Source organism: Halichoeres trimaculatus, unplaced genomic scaffold, assembly GCF_033239565.1.
Source record: "Halichoeres trimaculatus isolate MK-OKI-2021-1 unplaced genomic scaffold, fHalTri1.1 fHalTri1_scaffold_7, whole genome shotgun sequence".
In the NCBI taxonomy this organism is placed as follows: domain Eukaryota; kingdom Metazoa; phylum Chordata; class Actinopteri; order Labriformes; family Labridae; genus Halichoeres; species Halichoeres trimaculatus.
The window spans coordinates 4401144-4424584 of NW_027437185.1; the positions used below are offsets into that span (position 1 = coordinate 4401144).

At 44.9% G+C, this 23441-nt stretch overlaps 2 protein-coding genes across 3 annotated transcripts; both read left to right on the plus strand.

Annotated features, from left to right (window-relative positions):
- The first annotated feature begins 567 nt into the window (after nt 1-567).
- On the plus strand, nt 568-15437 carry ccdc142 (coiled-coil domain containing 142). Of its 2 annotated transcripts, XM_074673338.1 has the most exons (18): nt 568-908; nt 3411-3477; nt 3574-3614; nt 4264-4309; nt 7016-7269; nt 7426-7638; nt 7757-8937; nt 9106-9395; nt 9544-9630; nt 9715-9891; nt 10039-10205; nt 10625-10780; nt 11493-11607; nt 13409-13586; nt 13717-13827; nt 13929-14029; nt 14558-14723; nt 15129-15437. In XM_074673338.1, exons 2-18 carry the CDS (start codon nt 3417-3419, stop codon nt 15235-15237), a joined length of 3453 nt encoding a protein of 1150 aa, XP_074529439.1. In that variant the 5' UTR covers nt 568-908; nt 3411-3416; the 3' UTR covers nt 15238-15437. The 2 variants fall into 2 exon arrangements, with proteins under 2 accessions (XP_074529439.1, XP_074529440.1); XM_074673339.1 differs by lacking the exons at nt 568-908; nt 4264-4309 and having other exon boundaries at nt 3408-3477.
- A 1486-nt stretch (nt 15438-16923) lies between these two features.
- tmem129 (transmembrane protein 129, E3 ubiquitin protein ligase) lies at nt 16924-22793 on the plus strand. The gene is made up of 7 exons (XM_074674170.1): nt 16924-17189; nt 17622-17680; nt 18571-18828; nt 19211-19371; nt 21104-21263; nt 21436-21508; nt 21677-22793. The coding sequence occupies exons 1-7, from the start codon at nt 16985-16987 to the stop codon at nt 21856-21858; spliced, it is 1098 nt and encodes a 365-aa protein (XP_074530271.1). The 5' UTR covers nt 16924-16984; the 3' UTR covers nt 21859-22793.
- The last annotated feature ends 648 nt before the right edge of the window (nt 22794-23441 follow it).

Genomic DNA, 23441 nt, shown 5'->3' on the forward strand with positions numbered 1-23441 from the left:
TAGCTGTGTATAAAGCCTATAGTAAATACTTTTCTTGGGATATACTTATTACATTATTTTATGTTTATACTGCTGTTGGTATGGGTTAGGGTATGCTGTAATGCCTTAAATTTCCTTATTGTGGGACGAATAAAGGATTATCTTATTTTAAAAGCTTCTAACTAAGTAAATTTTGTCTTGCAATCAGTAACTTCTTTCATAAATTATTTCATTCATAAGTTCATTTATTTATTTAGAATATAGTATTTTAGTTTTTGCATATTATTGAGACTGTCTTCAGGCTGATGATATCTGTCTCTCAGCAGCGCCGGTAGGGGGCAGTATGACTGCAAGAGCTGCAGTGTGTAACCAAAGCCTGTTTCCGCCTATGGTTTCCACCCGTCCTTGTCTTTTAGCATCATTATTTCTAAATGAATGATCTAAAATAAATAAATAAGCTCAAAAACTAAATAAAATATATATATATATATATATATATATATATATTTGTGGTTTTTAACACATACCATGTTTCCCCTAGCAACCTGGACGCGCTCCTCTGATTGGCTGCTGCTCCATCCTGTGTTTTCCTGTGTTTACCTGTGTGTGTTCCGCTCTGGCAGCTAACAGACGCTATTTTAAACCCGTCTTCCTCTTGGACTGAGGATTAACAGGTGCAAATTAGAACACGTTTAAATCCATAACAGGGCTGCCAGCAGGTCTTCCGATGGAGCTTTACTGAAGAAAAATGCTAACTATGAGAAGAAAAGCCGGACCAAAAGCTAAGCTAACGATGCTAACTGGCTGACAGAGTTGTGTGAAGCAGCAGCAGCAGCTAGTTCAGAGATACAGCCTGGTTTGCAGAGCCGGTGATGCTGTGTCGGCAGGATGCAGCGGGGATGGAGGTCCAGGCGACAGGTCATTTTTAAGTAAGAGCCATCCTATTTGGTCTTCTTTATTGTAAAATCTGTATGTTGTTTTGTCTGTGTTTTTTATTTCATCTCAGGGGAAATTAAGTACTAACATGTTGCCTGAGCCCTGGAGCTTTTCGTGTGAATAATAAAAGACCTCAGAGCGTGAGGGAGTTCATAAACCTGCTTACAGCACACTCACACACCTGAGAGATACGCCTAATCACACGACACTAGGTCTTATACGGTTGCTAGAAAGAGTCTGTGATCACAGCCTTTGGATTCAGTAAAGGGTTTACCCTTTAGCAATAACTTCAACCAAATGTTTCCTGTAGCCACAGATCAGACTTGATCCACGGTCAGGAGGACTTTTGGACCATGCTTTTTTACTGAACGGTCTCAGTTCAGCATTATCCTCCAAAAGTGAGGTGTAAATTGCTCTCTTGAGGTCTTGCCACAGCATCTCAGTTGGGTTTAGGTCAGAACTCTGACTGTGCCAGTCCAGAGGGAATATTTTATTCTGTTGAAGCCATTTTGTTTCTCATTAATTGTTAATTGTTCTTCTACTGGGCTTCAGGTGGCTTTGAGTTCTCCTGTAAAATGTCTTGATGAACTTGGAACTTAATTTCCCCATGGATGATAGCAAACAGTCACAAACCTTGATGACCCCTCATCCATACCTCGCTGCTGGAATGAGGTTTTGATGTTGGTGCGTTGGGCCTTTGTTCCCATGTGTTACTTTCAAACAACTCCACTCTAGTGTCATCTGTCTTCTGAAAATTTTGCCAGTAGTGCTGTGGAACATCTAAGTGCTCCTTGACAAACTTCAAACATGTAGGAAAGTTTTTATTTTTAACCCTGTCCAGCTTCATACATGAAAAATATTCCTAATTGGAGATCTTCTGAGGACTCATTTGTGTGAGGCATGGTTCACATCAGGTGATGCTTCTTAAGAACAACAAACTTCAAACTGGTGTGTGGTTTTTACAGGTGGGGCAGCTTTAACCAACACCTCCACTCTGGTCTCATTGATTGGACTCCAGAACTACTCCTGACTCCTCTTAGCTCCTGGAGAAGTCATCGGTCTCAGGGTTCACATCCTTCTTCCAGCTTGCCCTGTGAAGAAGAAAGATATTCAAACATATCACTGCTAGTGTAGTTTTAGGTTAAACAGGTGGTGTTTCTCTGTTGTTGTGACCAAGATAAAGATCTAAACACAGTTTATTACCAGTTTATGCAGAAATCCATGTAGCTCCAAAGGGTTCACAGACTTTCTCTTGCGCCTGTGTATCTTATTTGTATGTTCACCTCACCTCTACAGTGGGAGCTATTTACCCAGGGAGCAGTTAGAGTCTGTCAGTCAAATATCAGAACTTAATTCATCAATCAGTCTAGTTAGTTCCTGTACCCTGACACACACTCAGGTCAGGTACCTGAGCTCAAGGATGTCACACAGGAGCATTACCTGAACTGTCAGGGCTCCAGTTTGGTTCTTTGTTTGGATCTTAGTGAGATTTAGTGAAGCAGAAGCTGTTCATCCTTAGGTCCACAGATAAAATGTGCTAATAAAAATGTACAACTTAGCTGTGTTAAATACTCAAATCTGATTGGTCCGAACTCTTTTATAACAACATTATTTTCTACTTCTGTAAATGCGATGTATGAAAAAAAGAAAGATGCTTGTAAATATCAGTGACAGAAAATGTTCAGTTTGATGTGATTTGTGACTGTAAAGCAAGTTAATGATTCGATTTTAAGTGAAATGTTTATTTCAACCTTCATTTCATTGGTGTAGTGGCTAATAAGAAAATAGAATAAAAAAAATCAGGTAAACATGTATAGATTATCTACACCTACACTCTGGGTCAGCTGGTTAGGGTTTAGACTCCAGCCTGGTGCTCAGATGTGAGCCTGTCTCGTCTCATCCTGTGTCTCTGCACAACTGAAGAAAATATCAAGTAGAGGTGTCCCAGTCCGATATTAATATCGGATATCGGTCCGATATCAGCAAAAAAAACAAATATCGGTATCGTATCGGAATGCATCTAAAATCTCTGATATAAGCACTCCGATATAAGCAGTCCATTCCAGACTCCGCTCCTGCTGTTTTTATTTGATTTATTAAGGTTATTTTCTGGGTTTTCTAATTTATTCTTTATTTTATTCAATTACTAGTATTTTTTATGTTTAATGTTAAAATTTCTTTTACCCGTTGGTTAATAATAGATGGGTTGGTTTTTCCTCATACCTACTGTTGCTGACTACTGTTCTTTGTTTGAATAAAATCACTGAATCAAGCCTTTTCTAACATGACAGACATACTACAAAATAAGTAATAAAAGTATGCATGTTTAATGCTGATATCGTATCGGATTAATATCAGTATCGGCCAATACTCAATGCTGCAGTATCGGTGTCGTATCGGAAGTGAAAATGTAATATCGGGACATCCCTAATATCAAGAGTCTGTTTAAAATCATGTAAGGATGCTGGCTGAGTTTCTGTCCTCTGATTCCACAGTCAGACATGAACCATAACAACACAGAGCAGCTGAGAGACCCTGGAGGAGAGCCTGCATGGCAAACAGGTCATACACACACACACACACACACACACACACACTCACACACTGACAGTGTGTAGTTGTGCTCTTAAGGTTTTGAGGTTTGTTTGTGTTTTACAGACTGGGAGACGTCTGAGTCCTTCTGTCCAGAGAAAGAACAGGTGAGCTTATATCTTCATCTGCAGGTGTTCACTGAATACGTCATGATCTAAACACACTGGAAAAAAAGTAATGAGTGCTTTATATGGACTTTAAGAAGATTTATAGAAGCAAACAGTTATCTATGAAATAGTTATCACCTCTGTAACAATCAGATGTATACCCTTGCATGGTTTCCTGTGTGTTGTCAGACAAGAGACAGTATAAATTATATAAATATGTGGTATATGAAATGAATACAAGGAGCTTTTAGTACAAGTACTTGTGACATAAATATGTACATGGGATATTGCACAAAAATAGGAGCAGTCGTCCAAAGTAGCAGCAGTGAGTGAAGTTAAAATTAGAATTAAATAGTTGTATTGGTAATTTAACACACCTCAAACTGAATGCCACCCTCTACCAAAATCAAAAGAGGAAGAACATTGGTGCATTGTGGGAAACATGCATACTGAGATACTATCCTGAATCTGTCAGGATCTTTCATACTTCAGGTTCTGTTGTTTTTCCGACAGACAATACAACATGCCAGCTGAATCATTGTGTACCACAGCTGCTGAAGACAGTTTGATTTTATTCTGATCCTCACACGTTGTGTGTGTGTCTGTCAGTCCATCACACACACTCACCCCGACACGCTCTGTGTTTCAGAGGAGACTGACTCCCTGCTCCATCAATGAGGATCTGAATACTGATGGTACTGTCCCACACACACACACACACACACACACACACACACACACACACACACACACACACACACACACAAACAAACAGTGTGGGCTCTAATTTCCTGGCGCAGCGCAGGGGGCGCAAGCCTGGCGCACCCTGCGCAGTGTTAATGTTGTGCTGCGCACCGCTGTGCACTGCCAATTTGACAATTTGGTAGACCGCCTGCAGAGAGATGGGTGTGACTGCGCGCCAGGGGGAGTTGCAGTGGTGCAGTGACAATTTTGTGCCAAAAAAGTGCGCTGAAAGCTCACCAGCTCCAACCTGGTTTATCCTCGGAGCGCACCCTCCGCAGCTGTGATTTAGTGACAGGCGCACATGTGCACACATGTCAACAAAGCCTCAGAGGCAGGTTTCCAGAGTGTCAGGCACATTTTAATGCAATAAACAATCACAGCAATCACTATTTAATGTAACCGTCTGAACCAGCATATACATTTATATCTATATTAACTGGCCCGTCACATCTGATGTCAGATTAAAGCTGTTTGTCATAATGGAAAGTTAACCTGACGGCAGCTGGAAGTTTGATGCACATCTTACAATTAAACAATAAACAGCCTTAACATCTGATACTGAGTATATATCTGGTTCTCTCATTTCATTTAATTCAAAGAAAAGAGGGAGAGAAAAGACGAAGAAAAAAGAGACAAAATAAATGTATGTCACTCAGGATTTAACCGTGATTTCCCATATTTCTCTGTTTTAGTCTTTATTTTTAACGTGATCTAAAAAGATGGAGTACATTATTGTAAGGAGGATGAGTTGGAGACACTGGGAGAGTATACAGTATATTACCAAAGGTTCTGCTATTTGGCGATGAAAAACCAGGAGTGCAGGTGGATCAAAAGTATTCTGAATGGATAAGCCAGCTGTGTAACTGCCTCTTTATTTTTTACTCCTATTAATGACAAAGGAACAGATTACATCTGTCCCAGGAGCTGGCCCACACGGTGACGCACTTTGTGTCCTCCAATCTACCCCGCTGTCCATTCTCCTGCTGCAGGGACAGCGGCTCTGACCGTCTCCGCTACCAGCACTGTTTCCGTGGTGCTGGGGATCACTCAGACCAATCAGACGCTGCGCCTCGGCCGCAGGGCATTTAAAGGCGAGGAGAGTCGCTCATTTGATTGGTGAAAACAGCGCTCGGCTGTGTTAAACCCACTCATGGCTTTTCTCCTCCCTCTCTGCCATTTGCGCGGAGGGAGGCGTGGACGCGCAGCTCTGCGCTCCTCTGCGCTACTCTGTGCCTTGACTGCGCCTCTCTTGGCACTGCAGGAAACTTACAAAGTGCACTGGTCACGACCTGTCCCCGCGGTGAAGGCCGGCGCAGGGCAGGTGCGCCTGCGGCTGCGCTTGCGCCTGGTCTACGAAATTAGAGCCCTGTGTATCTATGAGCTGGTGCAGTTTAGTCTGACATCAGTTTACACTTTAATCCTCTTTAATGTTTACTGAATGTTTATGTTGATGGGAAGTAGTTCAGACTTTATCATCAGGAAACAGAAGACCTCTCTGAAAACAGTTTTTTTTAAAGATCTATCAATCAACAACAGAGCAGTATAACCTGCTTCACATCCTGCAGACCACAGACACTGTGTCACACTCATGTGTGGAGCAAATGATTCTGTGACTGAAAAGTAAATCTCTGAGCAGAGCAAAATCTTAGGCCTGTAACATGATGTTTCTTTACAAAGGGGCCGAGCTGACCAGATTAATACACTACTGTTGACAAGACCATACTCATACTGCAACAGCAAAAAATAAGTGAACTGTTCCTTTAAGTTAACAGATATTAACTTCAACACTGTATTAAAAGAGTAGATAAAAGAGTAGATAAAATCAAGACATCCAAAACCGAGATCAGAAAAAATACAAAACACTCATTTGATCATTTCTCCCAGACTCTCACTCACTAAAACCATAAAAACTTAAAGAGGAGGTATTCTGCTTTCCCATATTTAAACATGGATATTAAGTATCATTGCTGGATGTTCAGTTTGAGCGTGTGTAGATTTTCAAACCTCTATTTGTCATGGAAATCCCCGAATCTGTCTGTGAACTGATCAAAACACTCTGTTCTTCGTTATGGGATCTTAATGAGACTTGCAGAAATGATGAGGTCATCACATGAGGATCTTCTAACTGGGCTTATGACATGGAGGAATGGGCCTTAATCACCTCAGTGCCAATGCTCTGATTCTAATAGGCCTCCAGAGGGCTGGGCTGGCCTATCAGAGCAAAGGGAGTTTGTGGAGCCTTAAAGAGACAGGAGCTAAAAAAAAAAGAGTTTCAGACAGAGGCTGGAATGAGGGTTTTCTAAAACAGCAGAGAGAGAAAAATGAAGATTTATTTGAGCAGTGAATCATGTAAAGATAGTACAGGGGCACTAGAGGGGCAGGAAAAGACTTAAAAAAGTGCAATATCCCCTCTTTAACCATGAGCTCTGTAGTCTTAAACACTTAAAAACCTGCTCATTTTTATATGTCTTCTTTTCCACTTTGACTTTATATTTTTGATCCTCATAAAAACTGAACCCCTGCTTGGAGTTCAGTCTCAGTCCCAATAAATGGACAGTTTAAGATGTACTGGTCTCAGATATTCATGGGCTTTATGTTTTTGCAGTGTGTGTGTTTGCACTCTGCCTCATTGTGACAAATTTTCTGCCCCACCCCAGGGTCGTGGTCTCAGAGCTCGATCTCACGCTCCCTGCAGCGAGCGGAGATGTTGCTCAGGAGCACCTTTAACCCCGGTCTCAGGTGGCTGTTTCACGTCCGCAGCCAGGATGAGGAAGAGGAAGAAGAGGAGGGGAACTTTGTGCTGGCTCACAACCTGGTGTCCCGCTCGTCTGCTCGCCTCCTCAGGCTGCAGCATGCTCTGCTCACTGTGGCCCCCCAGTGGCTGCCTGTGGGCGGGACAGGATCAACACAGGTGGGTCAGAGCAGGCGGAAAGAGAGGACACAGTCATTGAGAGAAAAACATATGGTGCGTTCCTATTGCACTTGGCACTGGGAACACACCAATTGTCACTTACAGGTGGGATGGTCTCTATCCTGACTCCTCCCCCTCTCTGCCCTCCCCCCTCAGGTGTGCGTAAGAGGGCCCCCAGCTGAGACCGTCCTCCTGCTGCCCTCCTCCTCGCCCTCTCTACACGAGGTCTACCTGTCTCTGAGGAGGCTGCAGGAGCAGCGCTCTCTGCTCCTCTTCATCCACGAGTTCAGCAGGCGAGCCCGTCTGGCTGCAGCCTTCGTCTCCAGAGTCACTCACCTGCTGGAGAGAGCTCACCTAAAGCTCAGCCAGGTGAGGGCCAGCTGCAGAGGCAGCCGACACGGGTCACAGACCTGTGAGAGTCTGATCCATGAAGTCATCATCCCCAGGCTCAAACTCTCTCTAACCTCTCTCTTTCTCCTCCTCACAGACCCGGTCCAGCTGGTCCTCCTTCAGGGTTGGTCTGGTCTCTCTGAGCCAGGAGCTGCGGGTCCATGTGAACCACTGGTCCTGTCTGTTCTCTAAAGTCCAATCAGACCAGAACCTGAGAATGGCTGTGGTCCAGCAGACCCGGATGCTGCAGGAAGTCCAGCAGAGTCTGGACTTGCTGAGTCTGCAGGCTTTGGTTTTGATGGAGCAGTTAGTGTTCCTGGTCCTGGGTGCTGTGGCTAGGTCTGACATGGACTCAGTACCCAGAGAGGTCCTGGAGGATGTGTTGGCAGGGACTGAGCTGTACAACCAGACTGTGGGGGAGCAGAGAGCTCAGCATAGAGCCACCCGGCAGAGGACTGCAGTACTACAGCAGGCCCAGCATCCAGCTCTGGGTCCTGGTCTTCCTCGCAGCAGGGGGTGTCACCCTGCAGGGGTCTCGGTCAGAGAGCTGATGGCGGTGTTAGCGGAGCATCACGCAGAGCAGGTGGCCCGACAGCTGCACGCTTTGACCTCTGACCTCCATCACCCCTGTCAGGTTCACAGCATCCTCAAAGGTCCTGACCCCTATGTTAGTCAGGGGATCCACTACGGGACCAGAACTTTAGGGCCTGTGTGGACCTGGGACCAGCTGCAGCACACATACCACACAGCCTCCGTTACCCATCATGCTCTTCTGCAGCCATGTGCTCCTCCCACCTCCCCTCAAAATAACCATCCAGGTCATGTCCCAGACCTTCATCTGGACCAGGAAAACCTGCTCCCAGGATCCAAGACCAGCCCAGTCCAACACACATCAGAACTCTTTGTCAGAGACCAGACCAGCCAGTGCCAAGCACCCCCACAGACTGCTTCAGTCCAGACTCTGATCCCAGATAGACCGCCTAGTTTAGAGACCAGTCTACCTCAGCCCGGGCCTCTATCAGGGGCACTGCAGGACCGGGTCTCAGTGGAGCTGCTCCTTCAGCTGCTGGTGTCCTCAGGCGAGCTGCTGGCTCCTCTGACATCACAAACACGTGAACGCCTGAGACCCAATAAAAGACCAGAGGAGACCTCACCGCGTGAAGGGACTGCTCGGGTCTTAAATCCAGAGTCAGGGGAGAGTGATGGGCCGAGGCAAGATCTGAACCAAGACCAGCATGTGGAGCTGGAGCTCAGATCAGCAGCAGAGGCCATGAACAGGTAGGACTCAGACCTGCTGATGGTTTGAAGTTCGGTGTTCAAAACCTGAGGGTCCCACTTGCTGACTGTGTGTGTGTGTGTGTGTGTGTGTGTGTGTGTGTGTGTGTGTGTGTGTGTGTGTGTGTGTGTGTGTGTGTGTGTGTGTGTGTGTGTGTGTGTGTGTTTCAGCTCAGGTAACCACCTGGATGTAGATCCAGAGAGGTGGGCGGAGTCTGCTTCAGAGGACCCAGTGTGTGTGCGCTGGTCTCCCTCTGTGCAGTGGTTGGACCTGGGTCAGTCTGTTCTGTTTGCAGAGGTGATGGCACAGTACCGCCCCCTGCTGGTCTGTCTGTGCAGCAGAGCTCTGTGGCTGCAGCTGATCGCCCCCCCAACACCAAGCTCTGCAGAGAGCATCAACCTGCAAGACCCCCTCAGGAGGACCAGGATCCTGCATAGAGTCCAGCAGGCTGCAGAGACAGGTGAGGGGTCAGGCCTGGGTTAGAGCAAGTGTGTGTGTGTGTGCGTGTGTGTGTGTGTGTGTGATCACAGCTGTCTCTCAGAGGTGTGTTTACCTTGTTCACTGAGGAGTCCTGCAGGTCGTCATTAATGTTCTCTGTGCTGTTGAAGATCTCCTCCCACAGGAGTTCACTGACATGCTGCAGGACTTCAGCCTCTACTTGTTAGCCTCTACTGCACATGCTCAGTGGGACCATGGTTAGTGAAAACACATATTTTAACAACATTAAGTATCAAAGGAAAGCTTAAGGTGACAAAAACGTTCTCTGTCACGCTCTCCAGAGGTGTGCAGGGCCTTAGGCTCCTCCTTGAAGGACAAGTGCCTTACAGGCATGAGGAACCAGTTATCCTTAGAGAATGGCAGTGGGGTGATGATGTCATTGACCATGGAGCACTTTCTGCGTCTGCCACCTCTTCTGATGTCATCACTGAGCAGCTGTCAGTCCAGCAGGAACTCAGGTAAGAACACCTGTCCATGTGGTACTGTTAAGGATCATGGGGGTTTGATGTGGTCTCGCTCAGTATACCAGAGTATACCTGACAGACCAACTGATGAACAGTGTATCCCATAATAATCCCTCTCCCTCTTTGTGTCTCCTTCTTCAGCTCCCCTGAGCCTCCCTCCCTCCAGACTCTCTCTGCACAGACACTCTGTTAGCTTAGCATTAGCTACAGTGCAGCTGTCCACAGACTGGGTCATGTCCAAGTCTCTGCAGTTCCTGTCGTCATGGAGCCTCATCAAGTTCCTGCTCATCACCCAGGGGGACCTGAAGGTACGTCATTCTCTTTGTGTTCACACAAATTCAGGACAATAACTGTTCGTGCTACACACCTTCCAATGTAACAGATCATAGTTCATTTCACATCCATTAGAGAGGGGGTGTTGTCTTTAATTTAGTCTTTATTCTCTCCTTTTAGTGCCCCTGTAGTATCTTTACATGACTGACAGCTCAAATAGATCTCTATTTTTCTCTCTGGTGACTCAGAAAACTCTTATTTCAGCCTCTGTCTTAAACATGTAGTTTTAGCTGCTGTCTCTTTAAGGCTCCCTGCTCCACACAACCCCTTTGCTCTAATTGGCCAGCTCTCTGGAGACCTGTCACAGACAGTGTTATGGACAGACCTTGGTGGTTGAGGCCCACTCAAACCTGTCATGAACCATTTAAGAGATTGTGTGCGTGTGTCCATGCAGGTGCTCATGGCGTCTGTAGAGTCGATGCTTCGTCACACTCGGTCCCTGCTGATGAAGACCCCTGAAAGTCAGTCTGCTCCTTTTCATCATCATCATCATCGTCAACTGCTGAGTAAACAGCTCAGAGATCTGGACCGAGCTGTGTCCAGTCTGCAGGTGACACCTCTAAATATACCTGTCACATTTTGGATTTGAAATTATGAGAGATTATCCGGCGCCAGCTGTGAGCTGTCCCACCTGGGTATAGGGGGGTGAAATACGGTAGTTTCCCCTGGTAAAACAGGAGTATTGACAGCTATGGTTTGTTCCTGCTGTCACCCAGGCTACTTCAGGTTTTTATGTTTTTTTTTTTTAATGTTTTAATACAGGGAAAATGTATTGAAGCTCTGAGAAGACGCTGTATTTATATGTCTATCGAGGGATGTCGTTGTGTTTCGTCTTTACTTTTCTCAGGAAAATGCTAATATGGGATAATGGCAGGAAAGATGTAGTAGTTCCCAGCCCTTGACTGCTCCATACATGTTAACACATGCTGCTCTTCTAAACTTCTAAAGCCTTTAACACATAAAGTCCTGCAGATAGCAGCCAGTGTCATGAAATAAGCACTGTTTTAGTCTCTGTGCTGTCTCTGAGTTAACATAACTCACTGCTGGAGGCAGCCTCTAGTGGGCAAAAGAGGAAATGCAGTGGTTTCTGACAATTAAAGAAAGAATCTGTTCACCTCTGGAGGTTGATGTGAGAGTGTCCTCTCCTGTCTGTCTCAGCAGAGTGCCATTCATCAAAGCAGAGCACTTTGTATACAGTATAATGTACGTTACAGTGGTGTTATGACACTGTCTTTGTGTGTGTGTGTGTGTGTCTGTGTTAGATGTTCTCCAGTGCGGTTCTGAAGACGTTCTCCAGGGACTGTAAGATGATCTCAGGGGAGATCTTTGAACAGACCATGCCTGCTGCTGTCCACTGGAGACCCAGCCTCAGGACAGGTAACACCACCTGACATGATGACATGATCACATGATTACACCCGGTACACAGAACAAGAATCCAACTCTGAAATCAGGTGTGTCATTGGTTAAACAGTAAAGCAGCATCCAGAGAAACAGGAACAATAACACCAACTCCCTATGAGAACTTTTTCATGAAACATTCAATAATAATAATAATAATAATAATAATAATAATACATTTTATTTATAAGAGAGCTTTTCTGAACCCTCAAAGATGCTTTACAATGGATAGAAACAGCATATAAAACAACACACAATAGTAAAACATGAATGAAAAGAAGCCGAGCAGAAAAATAAAGTGCAATTTAAAGACAATCAAACATTAAAAGCTTTTTTAAAAAGGTGGGTTTTGGTCAGTGTTTTGAAGGTGGGGAGGTCGGGACAGATACGGATGTGAAGTGGTAAAGTGTTCCAGAGAGTGGGGGCAGCGACAGAAAAAGCTCGGTCCCCCCAGGTTGGTGGCAGGCGGTAGGGAGAGGAGATGGGCTAGAGCAGATCGGAGGTTACGAGGGGGAAGTGTAGCGGTGGTTATGGAGGGCTTTGTAGGTCAGGAGGAGGATTTTGAAATGAATTAGAAATTTGATGGAGAGCCAGTGAAGATTTTGGAGGACAGGGGTGATGTGGAGCGGGTGTGGGTGAGCAGGCGGGCGGCAGAGTTTTGGATGTATTGCAGTTTGTTGAGTTGTTTTGAAGGGAGGCCGTAGAAAATGCTGTTGCAGTAATCAAGTCTGGAAGTGATAAATGCATGTATGAGAATTTCAGCGGTGGGAAAGGAGAGGGATGGAGGGAGACGGGCGATATTTTTCAGATGTAAGAAGGCAGTTTTTGTGAGTTGATTGATGTGGCGATCCAGAGTGAGATGAGAGTCAAAAATGATGCCGAGGTTATGGACATGAGAGGATGGGTGAGGGAAGCATTTCCAATTGAGAGGTTGAAACTGTTGGTGGGTTCGGCGAGGGTTTCAGGGCAAATGATTAAGAGGTTGGATTTATCGTAATTGAGTTGAAGGTAATTAGCTTGCATCCATGATTTTATTTCTGTTAGACAGTTGGTCAAGGTGGAAAGGGTTGGAGCAGTGATGGAATTTGTGGAAATGTAAAGTTGGATGTCATCAGCGTAGCAGTGGAAGCGGAGACCATGACGACGGATTATTTTACCAATGGTAAGGATATAGAGAATAAAAAGGAAGGGACCAAGCACCGAGCCCTGGGGGACACCACGGGTCAAAGGAGCTGTAGAAGAGGTACAGTTGTTGATTTGGATGAACTAGTGTCTGTCTGTGAGGTATGATTTGATCCAGGAGAGTGCTGTGCCGGTTCAACACCTGTGACAGGATTAAAATCACCTGTGACAGAATCAAGTTTAACTTTGACAGGATATAGATTACTCGAGACAGGACCTGGTTTACCTGTGGCAGGCCCTAGTGTAACTGATACAGGATCTAGATCACCAGTCAACTAGATCTCCTCTGACAGGTTCTAGCTCACCTGTGACAGGATCATGACTACCTGTGGTGGGATCAAAGTCACCTGTTGACCTGTGATAGGATCCCGTTTACCAGTGACAAGATCTAGTTTCACCTTTGACAGGATCTAGACCAGATGTGACAGGATTTGGATCAACACCTAGTCCAGATGTGACAGGATCTTTTTTTTACCTTTGACAGGATCTAGCTCACCGCGACAGGATCCAGTTTACCATGGACAGGATTTAGTTTTTAATCAGAGCTCAGGAAGGGGATAATGTGTATTCATGATGTATGTTTTGGCATTTGCAGGTTTTCCCAGCAGCCCCAGTGAGTATGCTTCTGTGGCAGCTCAGTCTGTGATTGGTCAGGTGATTGAGGGTGTGGCTCCGATGTCAGATGACGCCCGTGTGCAGGCTCTGAGTATCACCATGACGGCGTTCATGGAGGCATGGATGGAGCACATCCTCCGTCATAAGATCAGGTTCAGGTCAGTCTGTGTAAGGAGAGGGCAGGTGTGTGTGTTTGTGTGTGTGTATTATCTCCTTTGTGTAATGATTACTGTGTCTGTGAGTGTTACACCCTCTCAGTGAGCTAATCAGTGTGTCCTCTCCTCTCAGTGTGCAGGGAGCTCTGCAGCTGAAGCAGGACTTTGACTCCATCAGAGAAATGATCCAATCAGAGAAGTACGGACTCTCAGCTGACCTCCATCACAGACTGCTGAGCCTCAGGTAACACACTCACACACTCACACACACGGCTGTTCATTATTTTCACCAGCAACATTCTTGAATCCTAAGTGAAATCTTGTATCCTTCTGCCCTGTGTGCAGGGTGTTTCAGCAGGTGGACTCAGCTGTGGTGTGTCTCCTGCAGCAGCCTCAGGCTAAACCGTACCTACGGTCCAGAGCATGGGAGCCGTTCACACACTGCTGTGAGTACACACACTGGTCCTGCTGTGATGTTGAAGCTGCTGTAAGGTTTCAGTTAAAGGTTAACTCTTTTAAACTGTACCACAGACATGAAGAGCTTAAAATCCAGCTCAGAGAGATTCCCACAATAACTGAACATGCTCGGATCAGTATTTATGTTCATCACACACTTAACTTGTTGCATCAAACTACAGGTGGGCGCCCTATAGATGTCTACAAAGAGGCTAAAGACCAGCCTCTTTACCTTGCCCCAGCATTAATAAAGGTTGAGTTCAGAGTTTTGACTATGGCCCCCACCAATGACGGGCCTCAAAACTCTGTGTCAGAAACAGATGGGTGATGTCACAGAGACTTGTTCCATATTTATACATTGCATGTACCAACAGTTTTAATGAATATGTGACATTAGTGTGTGTGTGTGTGTGTGTGTGTGTGTGTGTGTGTGTGTGTGTGTGTGTGTGTGTGTGTGTGTGTGTGTGTGTGTGTGTGTGTGTGTGTGTGTGTGTGTGTGTGTGTGTGTGTGTGTGCAGGTCCGCCTCACAGCAGCACAGACAGCATTGACTCGGTGGTGGGCAGCAGCAGTATAACTAACCTCAGGTGTATGGAAGGGGAGGAGCTTGCTGACCCTTCACTGGTAACCTCCGACCTCCCGCCTGTGGATCCCTCCACCCCAGGAGAGCCCTACCTGGCCCCCAGGTATTCACTGCCTCTTGCCTGGATTGTGTCCTCATCTAGTGTGTGTTCATGGTAGGATAAGAGGAGGTGAGCTATACCGCTGAGGGGCTGGTCCTGTTGTCATGTTTGTCCTGTCATGAGAGATCAGCAGCTCAGCTTCCAGTGTCTGGATTGCAGGGCAGGATGTTGCTCCACTTTTCTCTGTCAGAGATGGTTGGGGTCCAGTAGCTCCCCAAGCTGTGCTCACATCTGAGCTCCTCTTGTTTAACAAAGACAGGTCATATCCTCATGTCCATGTACCTCAGTGTAGTAATATCAGGACCAGTTTTCTCTCTCAGACATCACCTGAGAGATCTGATTGACGCGCTGAGATCAGCCTGTGTCTCACACTGTTCCTCTGTGTCTTTGTGTCTCTTTGTCTCTCAGTGCAGCGCTGGGCTCTGCTCAGCAGGATTGGTTAGATTTGAGAATCCAAAACACAGCCCGGCGTTGGAGACTACCAGGTCTACACTGTCTGTCCAAGTCTGAGCCTTGAACCTTCACAGACCAACTGGACTCTCAGAGACCCACTACAGACCACACTGTGTCTGGTCTGAACTGTTGGACAAAAATTTTAAAAAAGTGATTGAAAAACCTGTATTTCTGGTTAGGTTAGGTGTTAGTAAATTTAAATAAACTATTGTTCTTAATTTATTTATTGTTATTTTTATACGAAATGTACATTTTCTGTTTGTATTCCACTGCGTTCCATGAAATTTATTTTTGTATTTCTTAATAAAAATGATTTTTTGATTACTCTGCTGGTCATTTCTTTGTGATGGAGTGTGATATGGGATGTTGGGAGTTATTAAGATTATGTTAACATATATTTGAATATACTTTAACTTATTTTTTGTTCATGTATTTTCATCACTCACTAATTTTTGCACAACACTCCATCTTTTTATCTCTTTGTAAAATTAATAACTGAAACATGACCAGAGGCGTAGCTACAATGAGGCAAACACAGGCAGTTGCCTGGGGCCCCGAGATTCCCAGGGGCTCCAGAGCATCTCTTAAACACTGATTTATGAAGTTCTCTTCAATTGAAAACATTTCTGTTTTCTAAATATTACTTCACATGCTTCAAAATACATCAAAAGGCTTAATCTGTAATGATGGTTTTGGGTACTCCCCCTCCCTTCTTATTCAATGGGCTATTCCATGTAACAACACATCTGAAAATTTGATTCAGTAAGAAAGTGGTAAAAAAAACACTTTTTCCCTTTTTTTTTCTTATTTTCAACCAAGTCGGAAATAAAAACAATGTTGCTCTGAGATCTGAGATAAACATATAAGACTTTTAGGATTTTAAGGACTTTATCTAGCCCAGGAAACAGGATAAATTACTCAAAATCAAACTTATTGAGTTGGTGATAAACATTATTGTACAAAATCTCTTTTTTGGATACACAACTCACTGGACAGGGGGTCAAATAAAATACATTAACTTTAAAATAATAGTACCAAAAAGTATGGTAACTGTAAGTATCACCTCTTTCAGTAGATTTTTTTCCAGTTTTATGTTGTGCTTGATATTTACATATTTTTTCTTTACTATTTTTTTTTTTAATATTTTCCTATTGTAATGTTTTTCACTTCATACTTTCTTGTTTGTTACTGTTGCTCTGTAAATTCCCCACTGTGGGACAAATAAGCTGTCAATTGACCATAAAAGATTTCAAATCCAGGACAAAGTGAACTTAATTATGTATTCACTGTTTTCAAAATCAAACTAAAGTACAGAACTTGAGGAAATGCATTTAGTTGTGTTAAGTTACCATGTACAAGATTAGCACTGTCTCATGCCTTGATTCTGGGAAAGAGACAGTGGACCCAGGGAAGGCCAGTCTAGCTCTGAGGAAGATGAGTTACAAGGACATGGAGGGCCCTGTTGACTGGGTTTGCCTTGGGCCCCCTACTAAATACGCCCCTGAACATGACACATTGTGTTTTCATACATTTATGATTGAAATATTAGAAAACATTGCAAGTGAAGTAAAATTAGCACAAATTTCGTGCTCACGGATCGACTTGTCTTAGTTTGTTTGCTGTTTCTCCTCCACACCATGCTCCACCTGCACAGTGTGATTTGTAATGTCTTCTCGGACCAGCAGGTGGCAGTACACAAACCTCTGTCCAGGTATGTGCTGCCTCACGGCAGAGAAAAAGAAAGAGACGCGGAAGTGAAGCAGGATAAACAACCCTGTGGTCCGGCACCACGTACGGGTCCGGCTCCAGCTATGGAGAGTCCGGAGCTGAGTTTTTCCCTCGCCTACATCGTGTTCTGTCTCTGCTTCGTGTTCACTCCCACGGAGTTCCGGTCCGCTGGTCTCACCGTACAGAACCTGTTCAGTTCCTGGCTCGGCAGTGAGGATGTGGACTTTACCTCGTACCACGTCCGCAGGACCAGCGTCACCGTGCTGGTTCACTCCGCCCTGCCTCTGGGTAGGGACTGAGCTACAGATTCCTGTTCTGAATACTGCTCTTAAAACATTCTTAAAATCTGAAACCAGCGCTTTATATACAGGCTGATGCAGGCTTTACTGTGTCATCATACACATCATGTTGAGGTCATGTGTTGTTTATAAACCAGGTCATGTTCGTGGTAGGGTCCCCTTTTCAACCGGGTAACATCTAAACAAACCAGATAATGTTTTATAAAGTCTGAGGTACTCCTCAAAATGTAGTCTTGTAAACCAGATCATGTTATATAAACTGTAATGTAGTCAATGAGAACCAGATTAAAAAGCATCACCTCAGAGATTAAGGTATGCGAGCTCTCAGAGCAGCGGATGGATGAGGCTGATCTACTTTTTTCTAATCTATCGTCAGCTCTGACTCTTCTAACGATGTTAACACCGCTGTTCTACTCTGCAGGTTACTACATGGGCATGTGTCTCGCTGCTCCTGAGAAAAACCTGACATACATCTTCCAGGTCTGTCTGTCTGTCAGCTGATGTAAATAAACATAGTGTTTATCATTTTATTGTAGATTTAAAAAAAGTGTTTATTATGTTGTACATCATGTATCATTGCGTATACAGACTATCGTTCCTTTTCAAACCCAAAGGTGAACTTAGACTCTGAACTGGCTCAGTCTCAGTAAACATTGTGAGGTAAAGATCAGGACATCAGGATCCTGAATTGGAGCTGTGCTGTCGTCAGGCTCCTGCGTCTTGGACTAAAGACTACAGACCTGGGGCCTCATGTACCAAGAGTGCGTGAGCACAAAAACGTGGCATACATTTTTTTTTTACTGCAAAGTTCAGACGTATCAAGTGTAAAATGACAGTGGAAATGTGCAGTGCCTCTCGCCAACTTCATGACAGACGTACGCATGTTTCAGCTCAAGATCTTTCTAACAAGCGCCTGATCGCCTCTGTATGCAAAGTACTCATGTTAATAACCCCGTGTGTAAAGAGTTGTAAGCCTCTATCAGCCTCACCTTTTCCATGGCACACGTTTGCACTCACACACTCTCCCTTCACTCCTCTTGTGTTTGATGCTGAAAGCCCACTTTTGTACGCCTCAACTTCAGTGAGTAGCACCTTCAATTTCACCTTCCATGAAATGCTTTTTTTTTCTCCATCTCACTCATTCTCTTTTCAAATTTCTGATTGTGCGAAGAGGAAAATCTCAGGTACAGGGCTCATTTACATATGATGTGCATATTAAAATGGGGGCTTAGTCATGGGTCATCTGGATATTTTTGTGCGTCTCATGTCACCCACGCAAGTCTCTGTACACGAGGCCCCTGCTGTGTTTCTGGTCCTCTGAGCTCTGTGTTGATCCTGGTTCATCCTCCTGTCTCTTGCTGTTGGTCCAGGTGACTGATGGTTGGAGGACGTTCCTGCTCTTCTCTCTCGGCCTCCAGCTGCTCGCCTGGGTTCTTGTCATTTATTGGTCCCGCCGTAACTGGACCTACCATCCCATCAGCCGGGCCCTGCAGGCCCACGTCAGGCCCCCACACTCCACGTGGGGCTCTGTGGCCTCCAGCGTCAACACCGAGTTCAGACGCATCGATAAGTTTGCTACAGGAGCTCCAGGAGCCCGAGTCATCATCACTGACAGCTGGGTGCTGAAGGTGAGACACACACACACACAAACACACTCATAGAGTGGGGGGTGGGGGGTTAAGATCTGTTCAAATGAGACGTGAGTTGATGAAGCTGGATATCTCAAAGAGAGAATCCCCAAGAAGGTCTGGACCAGTCTTCAAAGAGCCCTTTCTTTCTGAAGAAAGACTAACCCTGGTCCCAGGAGGAGTCTCCCCCTTTGGTACCGGGGACTGATGAGCCTGATGTTCCATAGGATGAATCTGGAGAGTCTGACGCTTTGAGCATAGCTCTCTGTCTTCACACCTGTACGTGTGTGTGTGCGTGTGTATGTGTGTGTGTGTGTGTGTGTGTGTGTGTGTGTGTGTGTGTGTGTGTGTGTGTGTGTGTGTGTGTGTGTGTGTGTTTCAGGTGACCACCTATCATGTCTACATGGTCCTGCAGTCAGAGTGCCATGTGACCGTCACAGAGTCCAGACAGCACCAGCTGAATCCCGACTCCCCCTCCCCCATGCAGATCCTCACCCTGAGAGTGGACAGCATCAACCCCGCAGCCAGATCCTTCCACATCAGGTACACACACCTGTGCCTAAGCCTGTGCACACAGATGTGTGTGTGTGTTATGTGTAGGGCTGCAACTAACTATTATTCTAAATGTCGACTAATCTATTGGTTATTTTGTTCAATCAGTTGATTAATCACGATTATTTTGTGTTTGAACCTTATTTGACCTTTAAAATGTGCAGACCTTTAAAATTCAACCCGTGTGTTGCATTGTCACTGCATTTATCCAGAGTTAGGTTCTCTCCTCTGAATGGTCAGCCCTGTGCCATGTTTGTTTGTTTGTCTTTATTTCATTCATGATGAAATAAAAATATAAGTACAATACAAAATAAAATAAATAAATAAGTCTCAAACTGAATGAAGCAGGTAACAAGAAAATTAAGTTACTGTTTGCAGTGTTGGACGGACCGCTTATTAGTGACTTTGGGCTTATTTTCTAATGTTTCTTTACTTCTTGGGGCTTGCTTTGGTCTCTGTATGATCCCGCCTGACTCTCTCCCAGCTCTCCATAAAAACGCGTTTTGTTTCGTTTCTCTACATAGGCTACTTCCACTTCGCTCATGCGCACTCTATGGAAGGGTATTAGGGCCACCGGTGAGACAAATATAATTAGAGGGGGCAGAATTTTCTTTTTCACCATGCACTTGAGAAAAAAGTCGAAATGAAGAGGAAAAAGTCGAAATATTGAGAAAAAAGTCAGAATATAATAGCGAGAATAAAGTCGAAATAGAATGCCGAGAATAAAGTTGAAATGTTGAGAATAAAGTCGGAATATAACAGCGGGAATAAAGTCGAAATAGGATGTCAAGAATAAAGTCGGGATTAGCTTCAGATGCTTTAGTGTTGACTACTTGAATTATGTCAGGTTGAACAACAAGACTAATGATATGATAAACGATAAAGTGCTCACGTAGTTGTTAAACTTCAGGAACTTGCTCTTTACTTTACACTCCATGTTACAGCATGCACCTCTGTCGTTCTCCTCACTGGATTTATCGAGAACTGGGACGGAACGAAGGAGACATCGACTTTTTTCTAGACATTGCATGTTGATTTTTTTTCTTCTCTACATTGTATGTAGACTTTATTCTCAACATCATATTTAGACTTTTTTTCTCGACATCCTATTTCAGCTATATTCTCGACATTATATTCCGACTTTATTCTCTACGTTTCGACTTTTTCCTTTACATGTCGACTTTTTTCTCAACATGTCGACTTTTTTCTTTATTTTTCTCACGGGTGGCCCTAATACTCTTCCGTAGCTCTCTGCCCCTCCTCCTGTTGCTTTTTTTTCAAAAGTTAGGGGAGTTTTGACTCTAGTTGAGTGTGACTCAGATCCTGAACAACTGTCCGTAACAGAGCGAAGGAGACTGTCTTAATCACGTTATCAGGCACTAAACTCCGGGAGCGGTCAGTCTGTCCAAGCCGGGGATGTAGAGCCTCCGTCGGCGCACAGTGCTGTCGGGGCATGGAGATATTTCTTCAGCAATATTCCTCATGTATAAACTTGGTGATCTTCTCCCATAAAAGTATCTGTTAACGTGGAGCCTCACACAGTGAACTGAAGTTACAGATGAGCATTTACCGCCTGGTATTTCATTTCACCATATGACAACAACAATAAAAACAATAACATGACACGTCAACTGTTCAAATTTGTGTCGATGAATTTTTTACAGTTATGTGGACCAATCGTTGCAGGCCTATTGTTATAGTAACCCTGCCCCTCCTGTGTCAGTGTGAACTCCACAGAGTACTCAGAGCTCAGGGAGAAGCTTCACGCCCCCATCAGGAGCTCTGCCAACGTGGTGATCCATCAGACCATCAGTGAGCTCTTCCTGGACACCTTCAGGGCTCAGGTGGAGCTCAATCCCCCCTACACACTGCCCAGTGGACAGGTACCCTAGTCTCTCCCCTTCTCACAGACACACACACACACACACACACACACACACACACACACACACACACACACACACACACACACACACGCACACACACACACACACACACACACATACAGCAAGTTTTTAAATGTCACCCTGTAGTAATGTTTGTGTGTGTTTTCAGGATTTGGAGCCGTGTATTGGCTGTATGCAGGTTCCTGCCAACAGCAAACTGGTCACACTCTGCAACACTGAAGGTAACACTGTGTGTGAGTGTGAGTATGTCTAAAAATGTGTGGGTGTGTGTGTGTGTGTGTGTGTGTGTGTGTGTGTGTGTGTGTGTGTGTGTGTGTGTGTGTGTGTGTGTGTGTGTGTGTGTGTGTGTGTGTGTGTGTGTATCACAGTTTCTGCCTGGTGTGTTGCAGACTTGGACTCAGAGTGTCAGCAGTGTTTCTGCAGACCCATGTGGTGCCTGTCCTGTCTGGGTCGATGGTTTGCGAGTCGTCAGGACCAGCAGAGACCTGAGACCTGGCTGTCCAGCCGGGTCCCGTGTCCCACCTGCAGAGCTCGGTTCTGTATCCTGGATGTGTGTGTGGTGACGCGCTGACCCTCACTCTGACTGTGAGGAAGAGGAGGAGGAGGACGAGGACTGAATGAACCCTCCTCTGACCTGTCTGTCTGTCTGTCTGTCTGTCTGTCTGTCTGTCTGTCTGTCTGTCTGTCTGTCAGGAGGAGCTGATGATGAGCTGCTGTCTGTGTGGTTGATCTTGTCTGCTCTCAGCCTTCCTGTCTCTGACACAGACCTGTTTACTCAGCTGATCTGAGCTCAGAGGCTCTCAGCGAGGCTCTCAGTCAGATCACACATCCTGTCTGATCAGATTAAACTCTGTTATCAAACATTAGTGATCACTGTAATCAATGCGCTCTGATACACAGGAACAGATGTGAGTGTGATCTCAGGCAGCACTGAGATAAATCTAGATGCACCTGAGAGGGAAGTCTGTTAAGAACATCTCACCTGGAGGTTTTCACTGAACAGAGAAGAGCTTAGCAGTCAGCTCCAAACCCACAGCTGCTGCCATGAGGACTTCAGAGAGGAGATCCTGATGGGTAACCTCCCGATGTAAAGGGAGGAGGGACAGAGAGATCTCCAGGACAGGGACTCTGTGGAAAAAGGGATGGTGCACCTCACTCCTCTGTGAAGACAAATGAAGCCAAAACTGGGACAGGTCAGGTGCTGGTGATGTGGTTTGGAGTGAGGACATGAGCAGTGGTGAGCTGACTGATGGAGCTCTCACACTAGTCAAATATTAAGCTTGATGCTAAAGCAGGAAACCCTGCCTCAGGTGGGTCCAGTCCACAGCAGAACAGGTTCCTGTGTGGGTTTGAAGCAGACTTTGGACTCAGTGACCTATGTTTTTACTTCATCACTCAAAGTTCAACATTAAACCTCATCAGGGTGGTGTCATGCAAAATTTTGTTTCTCATAAACTGGAAAGTCAGAGTTCTCAGTAAATAAAACTGTCACCTTGTTTCCTTAATAGATCCTTTCAAAATAAAAGTCTATTTGAGAAAGTTCGTCAGGAGTCTGTTGGTGTTTGTGAGCCATATTCCTGAGCCTAACATATTTACAGATGTCTGTATTTAAATACCTCCTATTCCAGATTTTTTTTATAGCAATAATCTGAACTCTTGAGATTATATATCCAGAGTTTGAGGATTATTACTCCACACTATGCAGATTATGAAAAAAGACTTCCTAAGAGCAGTTGGTGAATCCCCTGTCCTCTAATGAGCAGCTCATTTAGGGTAATGCAGTGTTTGGTCCTAAACAGCAGGTGGCAGTATGCACCTCTGCACAAGTTACTAATGCAGATGAAGCCTGTTCTTATTTCTCTGACTAAATACCAGAGTATAAACTGTCAAGTTTATAAGGTTTGTTCTTTTGTTTCACACGTTGTTGAATGACACACAGAATGTACAGAAGCAGCTTTATCACAAGCACCACAGACTTCCAGTCCAAAACAAATCCCATGAGACATGATCCATGATTTTTTTTAAATCCAAAAACTGATAAAAACCCGTCTGTGAGGGCTCAGACTGCTTGATTTAACATTACTCAACATGCCAATCATAGGAGATGAGTCAACGTTAATGATAGTGTGTACCCTGACGGGTCTTCCTTTACTG

Excerpts from the sequence above, each read along its gene's own strand:
- ccdc142 (XM_074673338.1), top strand. The coding sequence starts at position 3,417 with ATGAACCATAACAACACAGAGCAGCTGAGAGACCCTGGAGGAGAGCCT. Across the intron at positions 4,310-7,015 it reads TGAGGATCTGAATACTGATG|GGTCGTGGTCTCAGAGCTCG; the intron begins GTACTGTCCCAC and ends GCCCCACCCCAG. Across the intron at positions 10,206-10,624 it reads TCACCCAGGGGGACCTGAAG|GTGCTCATGGCGTCTGTAGA; the intron begins GTACGTCATTCT and ends GTGTCCATGCAG.
- tmem129 (XM_074674170.1), top strand. The coding sequence starts at position 16,985 with ATGGAGAGTCCGGAGCTGAGTTTTTCCCTCGCCTACATCGTGTTCTGT. Across the intron at positions 19,372-21,103 it reads GCCAGATCCTTCCACATCAG|TGTGAACTCCACAGAGTACT; the intron begins GTACACACACCT and ends CTCCTGTGTCAG. Across the intron at positions 21,264-21,435 it reads ACACACTGCCCAGTGGACAG|GATTTGGAGCCGTGTATTGG; the intron begins GTACCCTAGTCT and ends GTGTGTTTTCAG.